Source organism: Eutrigla gurnardus (assembly GCF_963514095.1).
Source record: "Eutrigla gurnardus genome assembly, chromosome: 12".
Lineage (NCBI taxonomy): Eukaryota > Metazoa > Chordata > Actinopteri > Perciformes > Triglidae > Eutrigla > Eutrigla gurnardus.
This window is the reverse complement of record NC_139926.1, coordinates 26,541,628-26,561,260: the sequence shown is the minus strand read 5'-3', so window position 1 is coordinate 26,561,260 and position 19,633 is coordinate 26,541,628. Positions and strand designations below refer to the sequence as shown.

Sequence of the window (19,633 nt, the reverse complement as noted above, 5' to 3'; positions counted from 1 at the left end):
TGCTGGTTGGGGAGCTACGTCAACATGAGCAAATAGAGAGTTGTATTGCTGTATTACAAGTATCTCATCACTTTAAAGGTACTTTGATTAGCCTTTCACTATTATGATAAATCATACTGTCTATGAGCCAATAATGACAGACAGCCCCGCCCCCTAAAGCATCCCCTGCTTTCTGGTCTGGTGGACTCTAAATGGACCTGTCAATCAGCAGGTAAGCCCCGCCCCCTAAAGCATCCCCTGCTTCCTGGTCTGGTGGACTCTAAATGGACCTGTCAATCAGCAGGTAAGCCCCGCCCCCTAAAGCATCCCCTGCTTTCTGGTCTGGTGGACTCTAAATTGACCATAATGTACTAAATGAACACCATGCTGGATTGAAGAAGACTTGAAACTAGAGATTGCTAAACTCATCATGGAGGAGTCGCCCCCTGGTGGCCAGCAGAGGGAATGCAGGTTAAGGCAGTCTAGGTTTTTGGCTTCACTTCTCAGACCGGATCCTGGATTGGACCCTTTGGCGGTCCACTTCTGGCCCTCCAGCCGTATGTTAGAGGTCTCCAGAGAACCGGATCTGCACTGGTAGTCTGTGTTTAAGAGAGTCCGGCCTGTTTTTAGAGCTGCTCCACATTAAAAATAGCAGGAGGGGTGTGAGAGAGTGCGATAGCCCTGGCAGCAGGAGCTGTGTGCTTTCTGGCTGAAACTCAAGCCCCTGAACATGTATGGAGTCCTCGTCCAGAGGTTGGTGCTGCATTCAGGGGCTCTGCGTAAACTCCGGACACTTGGCTGCTTTAATTAGGGGTGTAAAGAAACGTTACTGTCTTTGATTTAACTTCATGACGAGGTTTAAATACTACAACGAGATCAAATCATATAAAGGAAGATATTTAAATACTCATTGATTTACTGTCCAGGAGATTTCGCGGAAATCAGAGTTTTGCAAAGAGAAAGTGTGATGGAGTATGTAATGTAGTATTAATCAGAGGTGGGAACGACGTACAAATACTCAGGTATCTGTACATGTATTTATTTTTCTGACTTTAACTTTTCCTACATTTTGAAACAAACATCCGTACTTTCTATTCCTCCAGTTTCAAAACAGGCTCCTTGCTTTGGTTAAATGCATTTCTTATTGATATGACGTCAGATTGATAAGGATACTTTTTACTTTCTACTTTGAGTACATGTCAGAGTAAATACGTTCAATCAGTACTTCTACTTTTACCAGAGTATTTTTAAATAGAAGTATCTCGAGTGCAGAACGTGTTTATATCAGTTCTACTACCTGCTTGACAAATGAGCGTTTGAGCGGGAAAAGCCCGTGTGTCCGACAGCCCGTGAACGCAGCGTGATCGAGTGCATGCTTTGAAGTTCGTCGGTGTGACAGGTTCGCGTGTTCCGCCGTAAATCCGTCATTCCGCCGCCAGAGACACCGGAGGGACGTCACACACGTCGCTGCTGGGTTTATTGAGTGTTTGATTTGAAATGTGCGTGTCGTGTGTTGTGTGTGAGTGAGGGACGCGCACGCGGGTCTGCGAGGAAACGCGTCAGAAGAAGAAGAAGCGCACGTGGGGGGAGGAGGGGGAAGGGGGACGCGGTGTGAACCGGGTTTCCTCTCCAGTCTCCGGGCTCGTTTACAGAAACACAGGAAGACGGATGTGTGACGAGGACCCGCGACGTGAACGCGACCAGACGCGGTTCGGTTGTTGCGTGTTTTTTAACGTGCACGAGCGCCGCGAGCCAGCTTCGTAAAAGTTACGAAGTCTGCGTTTTTTTTTCTGGGGGATTATTCGCGGCGTGTTTTTGTTGTTGGACTTTTATCCGACGAGAACCAAACCAGCATGGGGACTCAGGGAACCGGACGGAAGAGGTCCACCAAGCAGGACCGGTCTACGGCCGAGGACGATGCCCTGAACCTCATCGCCAGAGAGGTGAGTGGACTAAACCTCCTCCTCAGACCCCCTTTCTGTTAGACCCGACCCCCCAAAAAAACTCCTCCTCAGACCCCCTTTCTGTTAGACCTGACCCCCCAAAAAAACTCCTCCTCAGACCCCCTTTCTGTTAGACCTGATCATCTCCTCAGACCCCCTTTCTGTTAGACCTGATCATCTCCTCAGACCCCCTTTCTGTTAGACCTGACCCCCTAAAAACCTCCTCCTCAGACCCCCTTTCTGTTAGACCTGATCATCTCCTCAGACCCCCTTTCTGTTAGACCTGATCATCTCCTCAGACCCCCTTTCTGTTAGACCTGACCCCCTAAAAACCTCCTCCTCAGACCCCCTTTCTGTTAGACCTGACCCCCTAAAAACCTCCTACTCAGACCCCCTTTCTGTTAGACCTGACCCCCTAAAAACCTCCTACTCAGACCCCCTTTCTGTTAGACCTGACCCCCTAAAAACCTCATCCTCAGACCCCCTTTCTGTTAGACCTGACCCCCTAAAAACCTCCTCCTCAGACCCCCTTTCTGTTAGACCTGACCCCCCAAAAACCTCCTCCTCAGACCCCCTTTCTGTTAGACCTGATCTCCTCCTCAGACACCCTTTCTGTTAGACCTGATCTCCTCCTCAGACCCCCTTTCTGTTAGACCTGATCTCCTCCTCAGACACCCTTTCTGTTAGACCTGATCTCCTCCTCAGACCCCCTTTCTGTTAGACCTGACCCCAAAAAACCTCAGTGGCTGCTGGTGTGTTTGTAGACATCCAGTAAACTCCAGCTTCATGTCCAAAAATCATAAATTATCCACATTTTAATCTAAAAAGCTCTCAGGAGTCACAGAAAAACATAAAATCTGAATGTCTTTGTGCGTGCTTTTATTTTGGAGACTTTATGAGGCCGTTTGTTACTTGTTCTCCTTCCCTTTTCAGAGCAGATAATGGATTCATCCTTTATTTATGCACGGAGACCTGTTGATGGTCTTATTTAAGATGATTTGATTGTTTCGTGTCCGACACAACACACATATTTGTTTCTTAACTAAATATAATGTGATTCCAGTGTGTTTTATAGACATGTTAAGTGTTTAAAGCACATTTATAAGATCAAACAATGCCTGTATTACTCTAATAATTGTGGTTATTGTCATCGTGGTAGACAGATCTCCTCCTGCAGCTCTTGTTGTTGTTTGCAGCTGATTTAAAACGCGTCGTGTGCCAACCCGCCGGCGAGAAGCTGGCAGCGTTTGAGCTGAAGTCGTGTTGCAGCAGGTTTCCTAAATCCCTTTATAACAAACCAACGTGGGAGGAATATTCATAACCATAAGGTGTAAAGTCTAACACCCTCCTGTCTACAGTGGCCTTTGAGGTGTTGAACACAGGCGGAAAAATCAATATTTGGCTTTAATATCAACCTTTGTATGCCAAAGCACCGTCTGACAGATTCACAGTTGAGCAACTTTCCAGTAAAATGTGTGTCGACACGCTTGTTCGCTCCACATTTAACTTGTGGGGGATCATAGAAGTTAAATCAGGACTCATTACTGGATCAGGTCTGGGATTCGGCCCTGGGACCAGAGTGGAACCCTGGCACGGTGTTTTTCTGTGAAAGCTGTGAACCCATGTCCTCCCGTTTCCTTCCTGCAGACTGAATGTGAATGTCGATGTTCTTCTAACCATGTAAAAGCCGTCGGCCTGATTTCAAGGCGGCTTCGACCGACTTCCTCCAGCCGGGGAGGAAGTCGGTCTGTGCTCAGCCGACCCGGATGTTTCATCAAATTTGCGTTTCTCTTTAACTGCCAGCCACACTCTGTTGTCATCGCTGTGTTTTGACGGTTGCGGTTACGTTTGGCTGTTAGCTTCCCTTAACTGCTCAGATGACGGTTGCCACGGCAGCACCGGTGAGGTTTCACATGCCGGCAGCGTAGCATCCAAACGGGAGGTTCTCATCCTCGGGCCCTGAGCAGCAGTGAAGCCTGAATCAGAGAGGAGGTCTGTGCCTTTAAGAGGGGTCGAGTCCCTCGCTGGCTCGCCTCTGACAGGACGGTATGTCGGCCCTGATGAGTTGGCCCGGTCCGCAGAAGGGTTTTAAAAATAGACGCTCCTGGAAGATCAGCTGTTGCCGCACCCTGGTTTTAGATCTGGCCTGTGGGTGGGGGGATGGGGGGAGGAGGTGGGGGTGGGGGTGGATCACCAACTGGCTGTCCCAGCAGCGTGGAAAGAGGGGCAGAGGGGGGGCGGGTGAAGTGGTTTTAAGGTGGTGGACATGGTTTTAAGGTGGTGGACGTAGTTTTAAGGTGGTGGACGTGGTTTTAAGGTTTTAAGGTGGTGGACGTAGTTTTTATGGTGGTCGACGTGTTTTTAAGGTGGTGGATGTAGTTTTAAGGTGGTGGACGTAGTTTTAAGGTGGTGGAAGTGGTTTTAAGGTGGTGGATGTAGTTTTAAGGTGGTGGACGTAGTTTTAAGGTGGTGGATGTAGTTTTAAGGTGGTGGAAGTGGTTTTAAGGTGGTGGATGTAGTTTTAAGGTGGTGGACGTAGTTTTTATGGTGGTCGACGTGTTTTTAAGGTGGTGGATGTAGTTTTAAGGTGGTGGATGTAGTTTTAAGGTGGTGGACGTGGTTTTAAGGTGGTGGACGTAGTTTTAAGGTGGTGGACGTGGTTTTAAGGTGGTGGATGTAGTTTTAAGGTGGTGGACGTAGTTTTAAGGTGGTGGAAGTGGTTTTAAGGTGGTGGATGTAGTTTTAAGGTGGTGGACATAGTTTTAAGGTGGTGGAAGTGGTTTTAAGGTGGTGGATGTAGTTTTAAGGTGGTGGACGTAGTTTTAAGGTGGTGGAAGTGGTTTTAAGGTGGTGGATGTAGTTTTAAGGTGGTGGATGTAGTTTTAAGGTGGTGGAAGTGGTTTTAAGGTGGTGGATGTAGTTTTAAGGTGGTGGACGTAGTTTTTATGGTGGTCGACGTGTTTTTAAGGTGGTGGATGTATTTTTAAGGTGGTGGAAGTGGTTTTAAGGTGGTGGATGTAGTTTTAGGTGGTGGACGTGGTTTTAAGGTGGTGGAAGTGGTTTTAAGGTGGTGGACGTGGTTTTTATGGTGGTCGACGTGTTTTTAAGGTGGTGGATGTATTTTTAAGGTGGTGGAAGTGGTTTTAAGGTGGTGGATGTAGTTTTAGGTGGTGGACGTGGTTTTAAGGTGGTGGAAGTGGTTTTAAGGTGGTGGACGTGGTTTTAAGGTGGTGGATGTAGTTTTAAGGTGGTGGACGTGGTTTTAAGGTGGTGGATGTGGTTTTAAGGTGGTGGATGTAGTTTTAAGGTGGTGGATGTAGTTTTAAGGTGGTGGAAGTGGTTTTAAGGTGGTGGATGTAGTTTTAAGGTGGTGGACGTGGTTTTAAGGTGGTGGATGTAGTTTTAAGGTGGTGGAAGTGGTTTTAAGGTGGTGGATGTAGTTTTAAGGTGGTGGATGTAGTTTTAAGGTGGTGGAAGTGGTTTTAAGGTGGTGGACGTGGTTTTAAGGTGGTGGACGTAGTTTTAAGGTGGTGGAAGTGGTTTTAAGGTGGTGGATGTAGTTTTAAGGTGGTGGAAGTGGTTTTAAGGTGGTGGATGTAGTTTTAAGGTGGTGGACGTGGTTTTAAGGTGGTGGGCGTAGTTTTAAATCACACGAACCACCAACAGCAACACAACTGTAACCAACAGAAGCTTATCTGGCGTTCAAATCATATTTACACGAGGATGCTGATGTCATCGCTGGGAGATTGTTGCTAGGCGACAAGTCGACTCACTGAAGAACAGATTAGTGTAAACACAAATACAAGAACCAAACATCCTTAATGATGATCGTTTATTATCTGCTGCAGCCTTTAAAACATCACTCTTTGTCGTTTCCCCTGCAGTCTGATGATGTCACTTCCTGGTTAACGGCGTTGAGGAAACATGGGCGGCTAGTTTAGGAGTTACTGTTTGTTCCTGATGTCGACTAAAAGTCAAAACAATGACTTGATATCTCTCTGATTAACGGTGGAGGTTAGAAAACTCTTCCATCTGTTGTTTTTCTGTGATTAAACGCTAGTTTTTATCTTTTCTGACGCACCAAACTCTAATTAATGCATCAGCTGGTGACCATGTAACCATGACAACCTGCACCAACCTTCATGATTTGTGGGTTGCCTCCGAGGCCAGTGCTAAAGATCAGCATTTTGAGCACATTAGCATGCTGATGTTAGCATTGTGCCATAGTAATAGATGAGGAATGTTCACATGTAGATATGAAAATATCATGATTGGACAAAATAATTCATAATAATTAAAATAATCCAGAAATTAATCCAAAATGAATTAACACTTAAAACTGTTTTAAGTCAGGCTCTATATTTCCGCTCTACCTTCATATCGAGCTCGGCGGCTCGTGATGATATAATTATCCAGATACCAGGAATGTATGGATTTATTGTGTGTTTTTATCTGATAAACCCGTCTGGTCCCGTCCCTGTTGCCATGGCTGCAGACTGTTTGTGCCGTTGTGGTTTAAATCTGATTCCAGATCAGATCCAAGTGTTAAAACCGTCCGATACGTCCTCCAGACGTTAGGCCGGGTCTATGATGACACTCCGGGTGCTCATGGTGTCGGGATGCTGTTACTCTGGTTGGTCTGTCCAGACGTCGGTGGATTAGGGTCTCCAGGTCGGAGCTCGTCAGACGCTCATGCTAGAAGAGAACCGGGTATTTAACCAGATTAGTGTGGAGGGGAAGCCCACCAACACAATCCCCCCGTTCATCTCACAGTCATGGAGAGCAGAAAGTCCCTCTGCAGCCGAGTGACTGTGTAATGATTTAAAGTGTGAATGAATGGTGGGCTGTTTGATCCACGACGTTAAGATGTTTCTAATGTGTTTAACTCGTAAACACTTTGAGTTTCTTCAGGAGACTAACGACGCCGACACGCAGCACTTAAACTCTCACGCTAAAACAGTCGTTGTTTCCTTCACGGCTTGGCCTGACCCGCCTCTCCTTAAAAGGAAGTGAGGCTCTGCGTGTTGTTCACTTCCTCTTGGTGACATCATCGCCTGCACGGCCCATACAGATTGTTATCACAAACTACTTCCTGTTTATTCTTCACGCTTGAGTTTTTTTTTCTTCCGAAGCTGAGGGATCGTTGGGGGGGGTTTAAACGGCGTTTATCAGCTGGATGATGTCATCGGTTCGCTTCTCTTCCACCTCTCCTGACCTGGAGGCCTCCGGCCTCGCAGCTCTGGGGTCAGAGGTCACACTCGGGAGGTAAAACTATTTTAAATGCAGACATGCTGCTGGATTAAGGCGATTAACACCTGTTTAAAATGTGTAATAGTTTCTTTGAGACATTCAGAGCTCCTGTTGCCTGATGACACTCAAAGTCCTCGGTTCAGTTCCCCGTAGACCAGCATCAGAGTCCTGGACTAGATGCCATGTACCGGTCCAGGGAACAGAGTAATCACTGGAGGACGAGGAAGATACATTTAAATCCTGAAGCCACAGCTTCCCTTTATGAATCAGTTTGCCCATGAGCAAGGCACATAACGGCTCCTACTGGGTCACTGTCTGGAGGCGACGTGTGAAGGAGTCGTCACCAACATGTCAGAGAAAGCAGGCCTTGTGTAACTTCCTGTGAGGCGTCGCTGACTCCCAGCATGCTCTAGTGGCGGCGAGGGTTGCAACATGAACTCCACCTTCGTCAGGTTACAAGAAGCTGGGGGGGAAACGAGTAGCGCCCCCTGGTGGGGAACTGCAGAGAAGACATGTGGTCGACCAACAAATCTACGATTGAATGTGTGTTTGTGTTGTATTGATTAGTGCCAGGATCAATAAAATACAAACGACTTTCCATTATTAGAGCAGACGTTTCAAACTCATTTGTAATCTATAAATAACAACAATCTATTATTTCTGAGTCTGATTGTGGCACCAAATACTTTTATTCCTCCAGCTCTGAAAGTAGAGCTAATCAATTAATCAATTAATCAATTAGGTGTCTACTAGCCGATTAATCGGCTGGAGTCATTTTTTTTAAGTCCTGGTTCTTAAATGTGTCTTTATTTTATATATATATATATATATATATATATATATATATAAACTGAATATCTTTATTTGTGGACAAAACAAGACATTTGAGGACGTAATCTACCAATCAACTAATTGATCGATCCAGGAAAGAGACGGATTCATCGGCTGTGAAATGAAAGTCTCGTTGTCGTAAATCCGGCAGTTTCTTGAGAGGAATTATTGATTATGGATTCTCACTGTCGTGATGGGGAATCATGTTAATGTCCATGTTTGAATCCTTACATTTCCAACCAGCTGCCGCCCCTCGTTTCTATTTAGAATAAATCCCTGAAGCCTGTTTGTTTATTCCTGACATGACGCGCTAACACAGTTGCTAACACAGTTATTTGCAGCTCTGCTGTGTGAGCGGAGCAGCAGGAAGGTGTTTCATGAGCGCTCAGGTTAACTGCTGGACTCACTACATCTTACATCTCAGTATCTGAGGGAAAGTGGGTCGGCTGCTCAAATATCAGATGCATTCAAAGGAACATAATAATAATAATAATAGCAAATAATCCAACAATTTCAACTTTAATGCGATCATCACTTTGGAAGTAAATCATTTTTATTCTTTTATCATTTGTGAGATATTCTTTAACAATATTACTGTTTTGTTTGGTTGCGTTGTAGGAAATCCATTTATAATAGTTTTATTTACAGTAAACACATTAATATCACGTTGCTGAACTTTTGGCAAATAATGAAATGGAGTGATTTGCCAAAACAACCCAAACTGAAGGTTCACTACTCGCTAGTTTTCCCAAGAATGAAGTTTCATTCAGCTTTTACTGCGACTGGCGCTTGTCAGCAGAGGCGTCGCCATGACAACCGAGCAAACATCCGCTGATAAATAATGTGAAGCAGTTGAAACATTAACTTTGAGTCGAGAATTAACTTCAACATTGAATTGAGTGATTATTTCCAGTAAATTAACAAAATAAAGAATAAAAAAAGGTTTTAATCAGACTAGTATTATTATTATTAGTATTAATATTAGTAGGATTTGGAGGATCTTTCAGGGTCTCTTAGTGCCAGCTGGCCTTTTTGTGTCGTGGTTTGTTCTAAAAGGTCCAACAGAACCAGATCTGTTCCTGTTGTCCCATCCTTGTTTTACCGTCCTGGTTCAGCATGTGGGTTTTTTCCCAGAACTTCACTTTTTCCGTGAGCTGAGACCTAAAACTTACGACGGTATTACGCAGATTTAGATTAAACCAGAAAGGGCAAGTGGAGGAAAACAGGGCTGACTGTGACTCGGACTGAGTTTAATGATCTTACAAACGACCAGGATGACGTTTCTGCTCCTCGAGAGGAAGGAGGCGTCCGTCCAGCTGACTCATGTCTGTGGCTGCAGCGTTTCAGCAGCCACGCCCTTTATAACGGGTTTTTTAAAGAGGAAACAAGCGTTTTTATTCCAGTTAGTCATCATAACCTTTAAGTGGCCGAATGGCAAACTGAATCTGCCTCTAAGTCCCGCCTCCAGCTGGTCACAGGTTATTTCTGTCCTCTTTGTCCGGCCCGTCAGCGCTCGTTTAAAATACCATTTTGTTTGGTGATTGTGGCGTTCAGGGGGCGTGGGAATTCAGCTCGCTGCTGACAGTTACACCGGGCTGGCATCCAGATCTGGTGGCAGTCAAAGACAGGAAGTCCTCGTAGGTTGTCAGTAGATGGAGAGGTCTGGTGAGGGGTATGATGTCATCATTACATCGTGAACGAAGCAGTGCATTGTGGGTACAGTTTCTTTGTCGGAGACTAAATACTACAACTAGACTCAAGATAAGTCCCCGTGTCGTGTTGTTGGCCAGCCGATGATTAATGCGAAGGAGGTTAGCCCCGAAGTTAGCCACAACTCTGGCTGCACTTAAGGTGGTCTGACCTTTAAGGTGGACCAGCTATTCTCTTTTGTGTGCCTTTTTTTTGTTTTTAATTAGATTTCGTTTTACCGTTAACAGTTAATTATAAACGTCTTGTGAAGAATTCTGATTTATCGGGAAAACACATTATTATTATTATTATTATTAAAATGTCAACATCATAATATTGTATATATATATATATATATATATATATATATATATATATATATATATATGTTTATATTATATTAACATATGTTTGAAAAGTAGTAATATCGGTTCTCAGTGTCCACAAGTACTGGAATGTAAGTACTTGTACTCGGTCTGGGAGAAAAAGGTAACGCTGCCTCGTTATTTAGAACCAGATGAAATAATTTGTAGCTTTATATTCTGGAAAACACGAGAAGTAAAGAGAACGTACACTTTGTCACATAATCCACCTTTACACTGCACGTTAGCCCGAACCAAACTTTAGCTTTGACCTTTTGGAAGGTCGCGAGCCTGCGTCTGCAGTGAACTAGCTCTGCTCTCAGGAGGACGGCAGCGAAGTGGAATGAGCTGAATGAGAGCAGATCAAGAGACCAAGTAGGCCGGTATAAATAGATGGAAACCCCACGTGGGATTCTCGTCTTTTTGGCCTATTTAGATGCAACTTTCTGCCTGGAGGCAACTTCAGCACTCGTACAGGTGCGACGTGAGCGGATGGTCCGGTTATAATAATGATAATAATAATAACTTGGAGAATTAATAGTGTGGATAAAGTGACATCATGTTTGGACAGCGTCTTTGTCTCTGTGTTTGTTTGAAGTGGTTCGGTGGATCAGACAATGTCGTCCAAAAAGTGATCAACCTCGGAAGAGAATGCCGAGTCGACACTTTTCACATTTTTTCTCAAGACGTATACAAGATGAAGTTCTCAAACTTATTGTTGTACATGATTTGCAGTTTAATGATTGACACAAAGTTTTTGTAACTGCTGAAGGTCCTTAAACTGTCATCCTCCCTGCTGATTGCATAGAAGTAGAAAATGAGTTGATGTATTATCTCGGTAAACCGTAGTACACAACTAAAGGGTGACGTCACCATGACGACGTCCCCTTCTTCTTCTAAACAGTCTGTGGTTTCTAAGAAGAAAAACACACGAGTTATAAAAAGGACTGAGATGGTTCACACCTCCCTGCTTGGAGACGTTTGGCTGCTACTCAGATGGATAAAATACAAATATAAAACGTGTTCATGCACACGAGGCTTTAAAGTTAAAGTCATTTCTCACTTTGCAAACTTCACAGGCATATCTTTTTATGAGTTATGCAGAACTTGTTGGTTTCTGTTCCGGTTGATTTCTAGTTAAACCAGCTCCAGTGTGATCTACTGTGTGATGCATTGTTCCAGAACATAATCCATGTGTTGTATTTAGAGGTGTGATGTAAGATTGACTGCTGTGTACGTTGGCGTAGCTCGACAAACATGAACACAGATTTGGAAATAACTGCTGCGTCTGTTTGAAAACGCCTCGCTGTCGTCGGGTGGAGTTGAGAACATCCGGGCGATTCGGAGCGTTGAGTACGTTGTCATTCACAGGAAAGTCCAACGGGGTACGATAGGATTGTCTGCACGTCCTGCCGCGTTGTTGTATTGTGTTGCGTTGCATTGTGTGTGTTACTGTGGAACCCGCCCTTCTCTGGCAACGCAACTTACAAATCCTATTCACCAGTGACTGGTCTTTTTTTATTCTCTTGCATTTGATTTGAATGAAGTCAGTGAAGCTTGTTGAGCTTTGTAGGATAAAGAGAGGTGACGCCCCCTAGTGGTCATTAAAGGAGGTTCTCAGAGCTGCGTTCATGCTGCTGGAGGCCAGAAGACTCGTGTCATGTTTCTCCTCTGACCTCTGACACTCAGTGTCCATGAGTCAAGATAACTACTGTTAAAACGCTGGTTTTCTGAATGGAGTCTGGTTGATGGTGCTAGGCTACGCTAACATTGTAGCTGCTCCATCAACACTCCAAATAAGGTCATCTAGACATAAATACAGCAGAGACCTTGTTGTTTGGACCACAAACAGTCCCTGGTTCCTCCACATAGTCTGGTCTGGTCTCTGGACTCATGTGAGCTACTATCTAGACCTCTGGGGGACCACAGACAGTCTCTGGTTCCTCCACATAGTCTGGTCTGGTCTCTGGACTCATGTGGTCTACTATCTAGACCTCTGGGGGACCACAGACAGTCTCTGGTTCCTCCACATAGTCTGGTCTGGTCTCTGGACTCATGTGAGCTACTATCTAGACCTCTGGGGGACCACAGACAGTCTCTGGTTCCTCCACATAGTCTGGTCTGGTCTCTGGACTCATGTGAGCTACTATCTAGACCTCTGGGGGACCACAGACAGTCTCTGGTTCCTCCACAAAGTCTGGTCTGGTCTCTGGACTCATGTGAGCTACTATCTTGACCTCTGGGGGACCACAGACAGTCTCTGGTTCCTCCACGTAGTCTGGTCTGGTCTCTGGCCTAATGTGAGCTACTATCTAGACCTCTGGGGGACCACAGACAGTCTCTGGTTCCTCCACATAGTCTGGTCTGGTCTCTGGACTAATGTGAGCTACTATCTAGACCTCTGGGGGACCACAGACAGTCTCTGGTTCCTCCACATAGTCTGGTCTGGTCTCTGGACTAATGTGAGCTACTATCTAGACCTGTGGGGGACCACAGACAGTCTCTGGTTCCTCCACATAGTCTGGTCTGGTCTCTGGACTAATGTGAGCTACTATCTAGACCTCTGGGGGACCACAGACAGTCTCTGGTTCCTCCACATAGTCTGGTCTGGTCTCTGGACTAATGTGAGCTACTATCTAGACCTGTGGGGGACCACAGACAGGCTCTGGTTCCTCAACATAGTCTGGTCTGGTCTCTGGACTAATGTGAGCTACTATCTAGACCTCTGGGGGACCACAGACAGTCTCTGGTTCCTCCACATAGTCTGGTCTGGTCTCTGGACTAATGTGAGCTACTATCTAGACCTCTGGGGGACCACAGACAGTCTCTGGTTCCTCCACATAGTCTGGTCTGGTCTCTGGACTAATGTGAGCTACTATCTAGACCTCTGGGGGACCACAGACAGTCTCTGGTTCCTCCACATAGTCTGGTCTGGTCTCTGGACTCATGTGAGAGGAGGTTTCCAGTCCAGGATCTCCTCTGGCTGCAGGAGTGGTGACGGCGATGAAGAGATAAAAAGCCATCGTCCTGCAGGACACGGTCGAGGTCTGAAGGAGGAGAAGGTTTGAGTCCGGTCCAGAGGGAAGTCATCTGAATGTATGTCAGCAGGTTAATCAAGGCATGACTAAAAGTGTTTTTAGTTCATGCCTGCCTTTGAAGCCGACTCTGTCTTCCTGTTACCCCGTCACGGTGACGGGCATGGGGGGGGGGGGGTCATTAGTGTGATGGTGGGAGGGATCCCGGCGACCCGCCTGCAGGCCAACCACCACCACACGGCCGACCACAGAGCTGCAGGAAGGAAATGCTTCCACAGTCCGTCTCCGAGAGACGTCCTTTTAAGGAGAAAGACCGGCTCTTAACCCCCCGAGTGCCGAGTGGGAGAGCGGGAGGGGGAAATGCCTTCAAACGCACAAATCTGAACACACACACATTTACACGTCGTTGTCGTCTGCAGGATTCTCACAAGATTGCAGACTTCTAAATGCGTCCCGCTGCATCTGTTCACAGTTTACAGGAGACACTCGATATTCTGTGTTTGTGGGCGCTGGTGATCCGGTCTGCTGAATGTGCTTTTTAAATCTCTGCTTGTTTCACTGACTTTAATGTGCTCCAGTTTGAGGAGAATTAACTGTACATGAAGCACCTTTCAGGTTTAAAGCGTCCTCTTCACTTCCAGAATGATTAACCCTGAAGTTTCCCACGTCCTCTGTGGAGGAAGCAGCGCTCCGGTCCCACGCCAGCGTTACTAGATGTGTAACACCGTGGTGCAGAGACATGGCAGCTGTCTCACTTCTCTTCTTCCTGTCTCGTCCTCTGTTTCAGGCCGAGGCCCGGCTGGCGGCGAAGAGGGCGGCGAGGGCCGAGGCCAGAGAGATCCGCATGAAGGAGCTGGAGCGGCAGCAGAAAGAGGTAAAAGCTGGACGGTCCACTTCCGGTCACATGGCCTGGTTGTGGCATATATTCTAGAAATATCACCTCATGTCTGAAAGTTTCCTTTTGTTCGGGTGCTTATTACACCGAAACCCAACCAGATAAACATGATTCCATTCAGGTTTTAACGTCCCGATGTGATCGCCGTATAGCTTTATAATCCATTACCCTAAATAACAAAAGGATTCCAGCAGTCTTGTGTTTGTTGGCAGTTCAACCCCAAAGCATTTCCTGTCAACAGTGCTTTACGCTGTTAAGCTGGGACTCTTAAATCCCCGAGGGCGGGGGGGGGGGGGTCAGAGGTCAGAGGCATAAACAGGCTGTTGTAACTGCAGCGCCGAGGAGAGCAGATCTAATTGTTGTAAATAGAAAGTGCAGCAAATAAAATGGAAAACTGAAGGAAACAAACTAAAGGTGCATTCAGGAGAAACAGGAAGTCTTCCCTCCACGTAGACCCCGACCAGGTCTCCTTCATCACCACTGTTTGCACATGTTGAAGTCCCAGATCCACCAGGATCCACCAGGAAACCAGACGCCGTCCTGTCTGGGTTCATGACATCATCCAGAAGTCCTCGTGGATTTCACTAAGCTGGATCCAGCAAGACCCACGTGGGCTGGAGGAACCAGAATAAAGTATTGATCTGTGATTTAATATCAATAACCAGATGAAAAGGAAGCTGAAATAACTCCGTCATGATGGTGATCAGTAAAAAGTGCTGAGTCATGCTTTGTTAGTCTGTCTGCAAGACCACAAGATAACTACTGTTAAAACGCTGGTTTTCTGAATGGAGTCTGGTTGATGGATGCTAGGCTACGCTAACATTGTAGCTGCTCCATCAACACTCCAAATAAGGTCATCTAGACAGAAATACAGCAGAGACCTTGTTGTTTGGACCACAGACAGTCTCTGGTTCCTCACATAGTCTGGTCTGGTCTCTGGACTCATGTGAGCTACTATCTAGACCTCTAGGGGACCACAGACGGTCTCTGGTTCCTCCACATAGTCTGGTCTGGTCTCTGGACTAATGTGGGCTACTATCTAGACCTCTGGGGGACCACAGACAGTCTCTGGTTCCTCCACATGGTCTGGTCTGGTCTCTGGACTCATGTGGTCTACTATCTAGACCTCTGGGGGACCACAGACAGTCTCTGGTTCCTCCACATAGTCTGGTCTGGTCTCTGGACTAATGTGAGCTACTATCTAGACCTCTGGGGGACCACAGACAGTCTCTGGTTCCTCCACATAGTCTGGTCTGGTCTCTGGACTAATGTGGGCTACTATCTAGACCTCTGGGGGACCACAGACAGTCTCTAGTTCCTCCACAGAGTCTGGTCTCTGGACTCATGTGAGCTACTATCTACACCTCTGGGGGACCACAGACAGTCTCTAGTTCCTCCACAGAGTCTGGTCTCTGGACTCATGTGAGCTACTATCTACACCTCTGGGGGACCACAGACAGTCTCTGGATCCTCCACATAGTCTGGTCTCTGGACTCATGTGGGCTACTATCTAGACCTCTGGGGGGCCACAGACAGTCTCTGGTTCCTCCACATAGTCTGGTCTCTGGACTCATGTGGGCTACTATCTAGACCTCTGGGGGACCACAGACAGTCTCTGGATCCTCCACATAGTCTGGTCTCTGGACTCATGTGGGCTACTAGACCTCTGGGGGGCTGGTGAGGTTCAGGAAACATTAAACAAGTAGAGGAGAGGTTAAGTGGCCTGTAAACTCGGATGTTTCTTTACAGCGTTGCTTCCTACTGTGAAGTTTAACGCAGCAGTGAAATCGGTGAGATGAAAGTCTTCAAAGAGTCTCAAACCGAACCTTTCTCCGGTTTGTGTCGAGGCTTTTAATTGGAAAACGTGTCGCACATTTAACTGGATGGGTTTCTGAGGCGGTGAGAACTTCTGGAGGTGAAACCCCGAAACACACACTCTCAGCCGCTCCTGTGTCGTTGGGCGGTTTAAAGTAGTTTTATCATGGTTCTTAAATAGCTGGAGGCCTCGGACGGCTCCCTGCTGACTCCCTGCTGACGCTACTAGACCTTAATCACAAGGACCTGCTGTGTGTGAGTGGGATTACATGGGTGGTGTTTCTTTATTTCAAATACGTGAATGAGTCCTGCTTCACAACGTTAACGGTAAACGGTGATACGGGTATAAATGTCTGGGGCTTTTATTGTGAAAGGTAAGAACGAACGTAAACATGGGCAATTAGCATATTTTCCCAAATTGATAAATGAATACAAATGCTCGGCTATTCTCACATACTATATATATATTTGGACCTTTTCATTTTTTTAAACACAACGGACATTGGACCTGAGAAAATAAATACATAAATAAATACAATAAATAACAAACATTAAAAAAAAAAAAATAACAAATAGAAATCAAAATAAATAATATGATAAAATAGAGTAAATTACAATCAGAAGTGCTAAATATATGTACATACATACTTAATTATATACATTCAAAATAAAACTACAAATGGACAAACAACTAATAAATTAAATTAAAAAAAAACAAACAAACATATATCGCATTAAATATTTTACTTCTCCTCTCCATCTGTCACTGCAATGAATGCTTAGTGACCATCCATGTCCACTACATTTCAAGATGCATTCTGGGAGACTGAGTCCACTTTATAGGACTTAATAATCCTGACTCTGCATCCATAGATCCAGTTCTCATGATGGGAACTCTTCCCCAGTAAGGTAAACTGGGATTGTCAGGACTCACTTATCCACCAATCAGGACACAGGTGTTGAGTCCCAACAACAACAACACACACACACACATACAGACACACACACACACACACGCACACACTGGTCATTGTTAAGCTGAGTGTGTGTGCCCTAAACCCTTTAGCCGAGCTCCAAAGTAGCTTAGCGGTCTGCGTTCCCGGTCCAGCCCTCAGCGGAGCAGCAGTCGTCTCGCCGATACGAGCAATGGGTCGCGGCGCTCGCAGCCTCCCTCGGCATTCTGGGACGTTTTCTTGCACGCCGACGGGTCTACCGGGTGGATTATTAGCGTAGCGACAGAGCCTTCTGTTCTGAGGTCTCGGTGTTCTGTGGTCCCCCCTACTGTCTGCTGGAGGATGCAGCCGGCCCTAGGACCCTGAGGGCGTCAGGACGGCCGGGCGGCGGCTGGCGGGGAGGGGGCTCAGGGTCGCCGGGCGCCCGAGAACCCCTCCCATCAAGAGCTCGGTGAGTTCAACGCAACACGTGAGCCGCTTGTGTAACGCGAGGCTCGCCGGCTAATTGGGCGTCCAGACTCGTAATTAGAGCTCAGAAGTTGGAAGGCGAGATCCTGAAGGCGGCGGTTGATCTGTTGTTATTGTTTCAGCCGCATCACGCCTTCAATATCATTCTGTCTGTTCAATAAGTGGGTTTTTATAGAGCTAGAGGTCAAAGGTCAGAACACTGAGTTAGAGCACAGGTCTTCAACGTTTTTAAGGACCCCCGAGGTCTATAGAGACCCGGTGGAGGGACCCCCAAGGCCTATAGAGACCCAGTGGAGGGACCCCCAAGGCCTATAGAGACCCAGTGGAGGGACCCCCAAGGCCTCTAGAGACCCGGTGGAGGGACCCCCAAGGCCTATAGAGACCCGGTGGAGGGACCCCCAAGGCCTCTAGAGACCCGGTGGAGGCACCCCCAAGGCCTCTAGAGACCTGGTGGAGGGACCCCCAAGGCCTCTAGAGACCTGGTGGAGGGACCCCCAAGGCCTCTAGAGACCCGGTGGAGGCACCCCCAAGGCCTCTAGAGACCCAGTGGAGGGACCCCTTATTAATACAGGTTGTATTCGTGTTAAGGTGTATTTTTGGACCTTACAGTTTTGGAAGGGGGACCCCCTGCAGTAACTCTGTGGACCCTTAGGGGTCCTGGACCCCCTGTTGAGGACCTCTGAGTTAGAGAGTGAACTCGGCTCCACCTGGGGAAGCGAACACGTTATTCCTCGAGTCCACAGCGGGTCAGAGGTCGGGGCGAGAGAACGTGGACTTTCATCGGGGCTGAATCCAGTAAATGGAAAGGGGGGCGAGAGGCGGAGCTCCCGGTGACGATGCTGCTGTTTGGTGAGGCGATGGACGCAGAGGTCAGCCGCCAGTCATTTTGTGAACGCCAGAATTACGGCCAATCCTCATATTGGGCAAGAAGACAAGAGAGCCGGTGGGAGTAAATCTGGATTAAAGGGCTGAACCGATGGGATGGAAAGCAGCAGGAAGGGAGGGGAGGGTGTTGGAACGAGCTCAAACAGGCTCTTTAATTCATTTTGAAGGCAGTGAAAGAAACTGTGGCTTGTTTTATGACAACAGCTCAGTGACTCTTATCTTCATTATGTAAACTCATCTAGTTGTCCCAGGAAAGTCTTCACTGTGTAAATCATGGAGGGAAACTGGTTCTTGTAAACAAGGTGTGTCAAACAGTCACATCCTGAAATGAATTTGAATAGCAGCGTTTTTATACGAGCTGACAAAGAGCTTTACAGATAACAGTTCCCTAAAGCATTGAAATAATAATGCCAAACTATATATATATATATATTTATATCTGCACATTTAACTCAAATACAGTGAATATTGTAATAATCCATATCATATAAATCACATGAAGAGTCGGTGATATTCATCACTACGTGGATCTCAATGGTCCATACAAGGTTCTCGTGATGCCTTCACTGTCATCAGAAAAGAAATATAACAGCAAAGGTGTCTCCGTTCATCCGTGTGACGTTTCGTGGATTGCGGTGCTGATTGTGGACTCATGGGAAACCGGGTCTCTTGAGTCTGGGTGAAGTCCGTCTGATCCGGGTCAGGTTCTGTTGATCCTGCTTCACCGTTCCTGTCACATGTCTGATTCCTTTTCTCTGTCTCCGTCTTCATGTCTGATATCCTCCACCTTCCCTCCACCGTCGGTCGCTGTGTAGATCTTTCAGGTGCAGAAGGTAGGCCTCCTCTCGCTCATCTCTGTGGAGCTTTTATTTTATTATATATATTATATATTATTATATATTTTATTCATAAATAATGAAGACAGATAAAAACATCGTTGGTGGTTTTAGAAGAAGTCCGTCACCTGTTGTTGTTTTCTTCCCTCCTGGTTCCCGTCTCAGAAATACTACGGCCTGAACACCAAGTTAGATGAGCGAGCCGACGGCAAATGGGGAGATATTGAGCAGTGGATGGTACCGTTTGTGTCTACTAAACACCACGCATGTTCCCGGCCGGTGTTTGAACCTCTTGATTTCTGTCTGTTTTGCAGAGTCTGCTTTTGAATTCCAGATAATTCCCACTAAGCCTTTTTTTTTTTGTAGAAAAGAAGCAGATTATGTTGAATCAAAGCTCGGCCATTAATGATAATCCACTTACTCAAAGGAGCCGGCTGCTCGTTTGGCTTCACCGGACCACCTGGGACCGCCGGTGTGAGACCGCATGGGTTACTGTGTTTACCAGTCCGGCTCGGTGTGTGTGTGTGTGTGCGTGTGTGTGTGTGTGTGTGTGTGTGTGTGTGTGTGTGTGTGTGTGTGTGTGGTGGTTTGACTCACTGTTTGTTGTTGTTTACTAAGTCCTACTGTAGTTGCTGTATTACTGCTGTGTTGTGAGAACATGCATGGCTGGTTCTGTGTGTGGAAACTGGATT

General features: G+C 46.5%; 1 protein-coding gene across 10 annotated transcripts in view; it reads left to right on the top strand.

Moving 5' to 3' along the window:
- Positions 1–1,335: 1,335 nt before the first annotated feature.
- The window catches only part of lrrfip1a (leucine rich repeat (in FLII) interacting protein 1a), a 37,686-nt gene continuing 19,388 nt past the window's right edge, over positions 1,336–19,633 (top strand). For 4 of the 10 annotated variants that reach the window (XR_014598074.1, XR_014598075.1, XR_014598076.1 and 1 more), the window contains exons 1-4: positions 1,336–1,922; positions 13,877–13,963; positions 18,921–18,938; positions 19,107–19,178. Coding sequence is in view for 1 of the 10 variants with exons in the window: in XM_084022947.1 (XP_083879073.1) it covers positions 1,833–1,922; positions 13,877–13,963; positions 18,921–18,938; positions 19,107–19,178 (267 nt within the window). In the remaining 9 variants the exon portion in view is untranslated. Of the gene's footprint in view, positions 1,923–13,876; positions 13,964–17,093; positions 17,204–18,920; positions 18,939–19,106; positions 19,179–19,633 lie in introns of those variants that run through there. The other 6 variants (XR_014598071.1, XM_084022947.1, XR_014598072.1 and 3 more) reach the window with 3 other exon arrangements.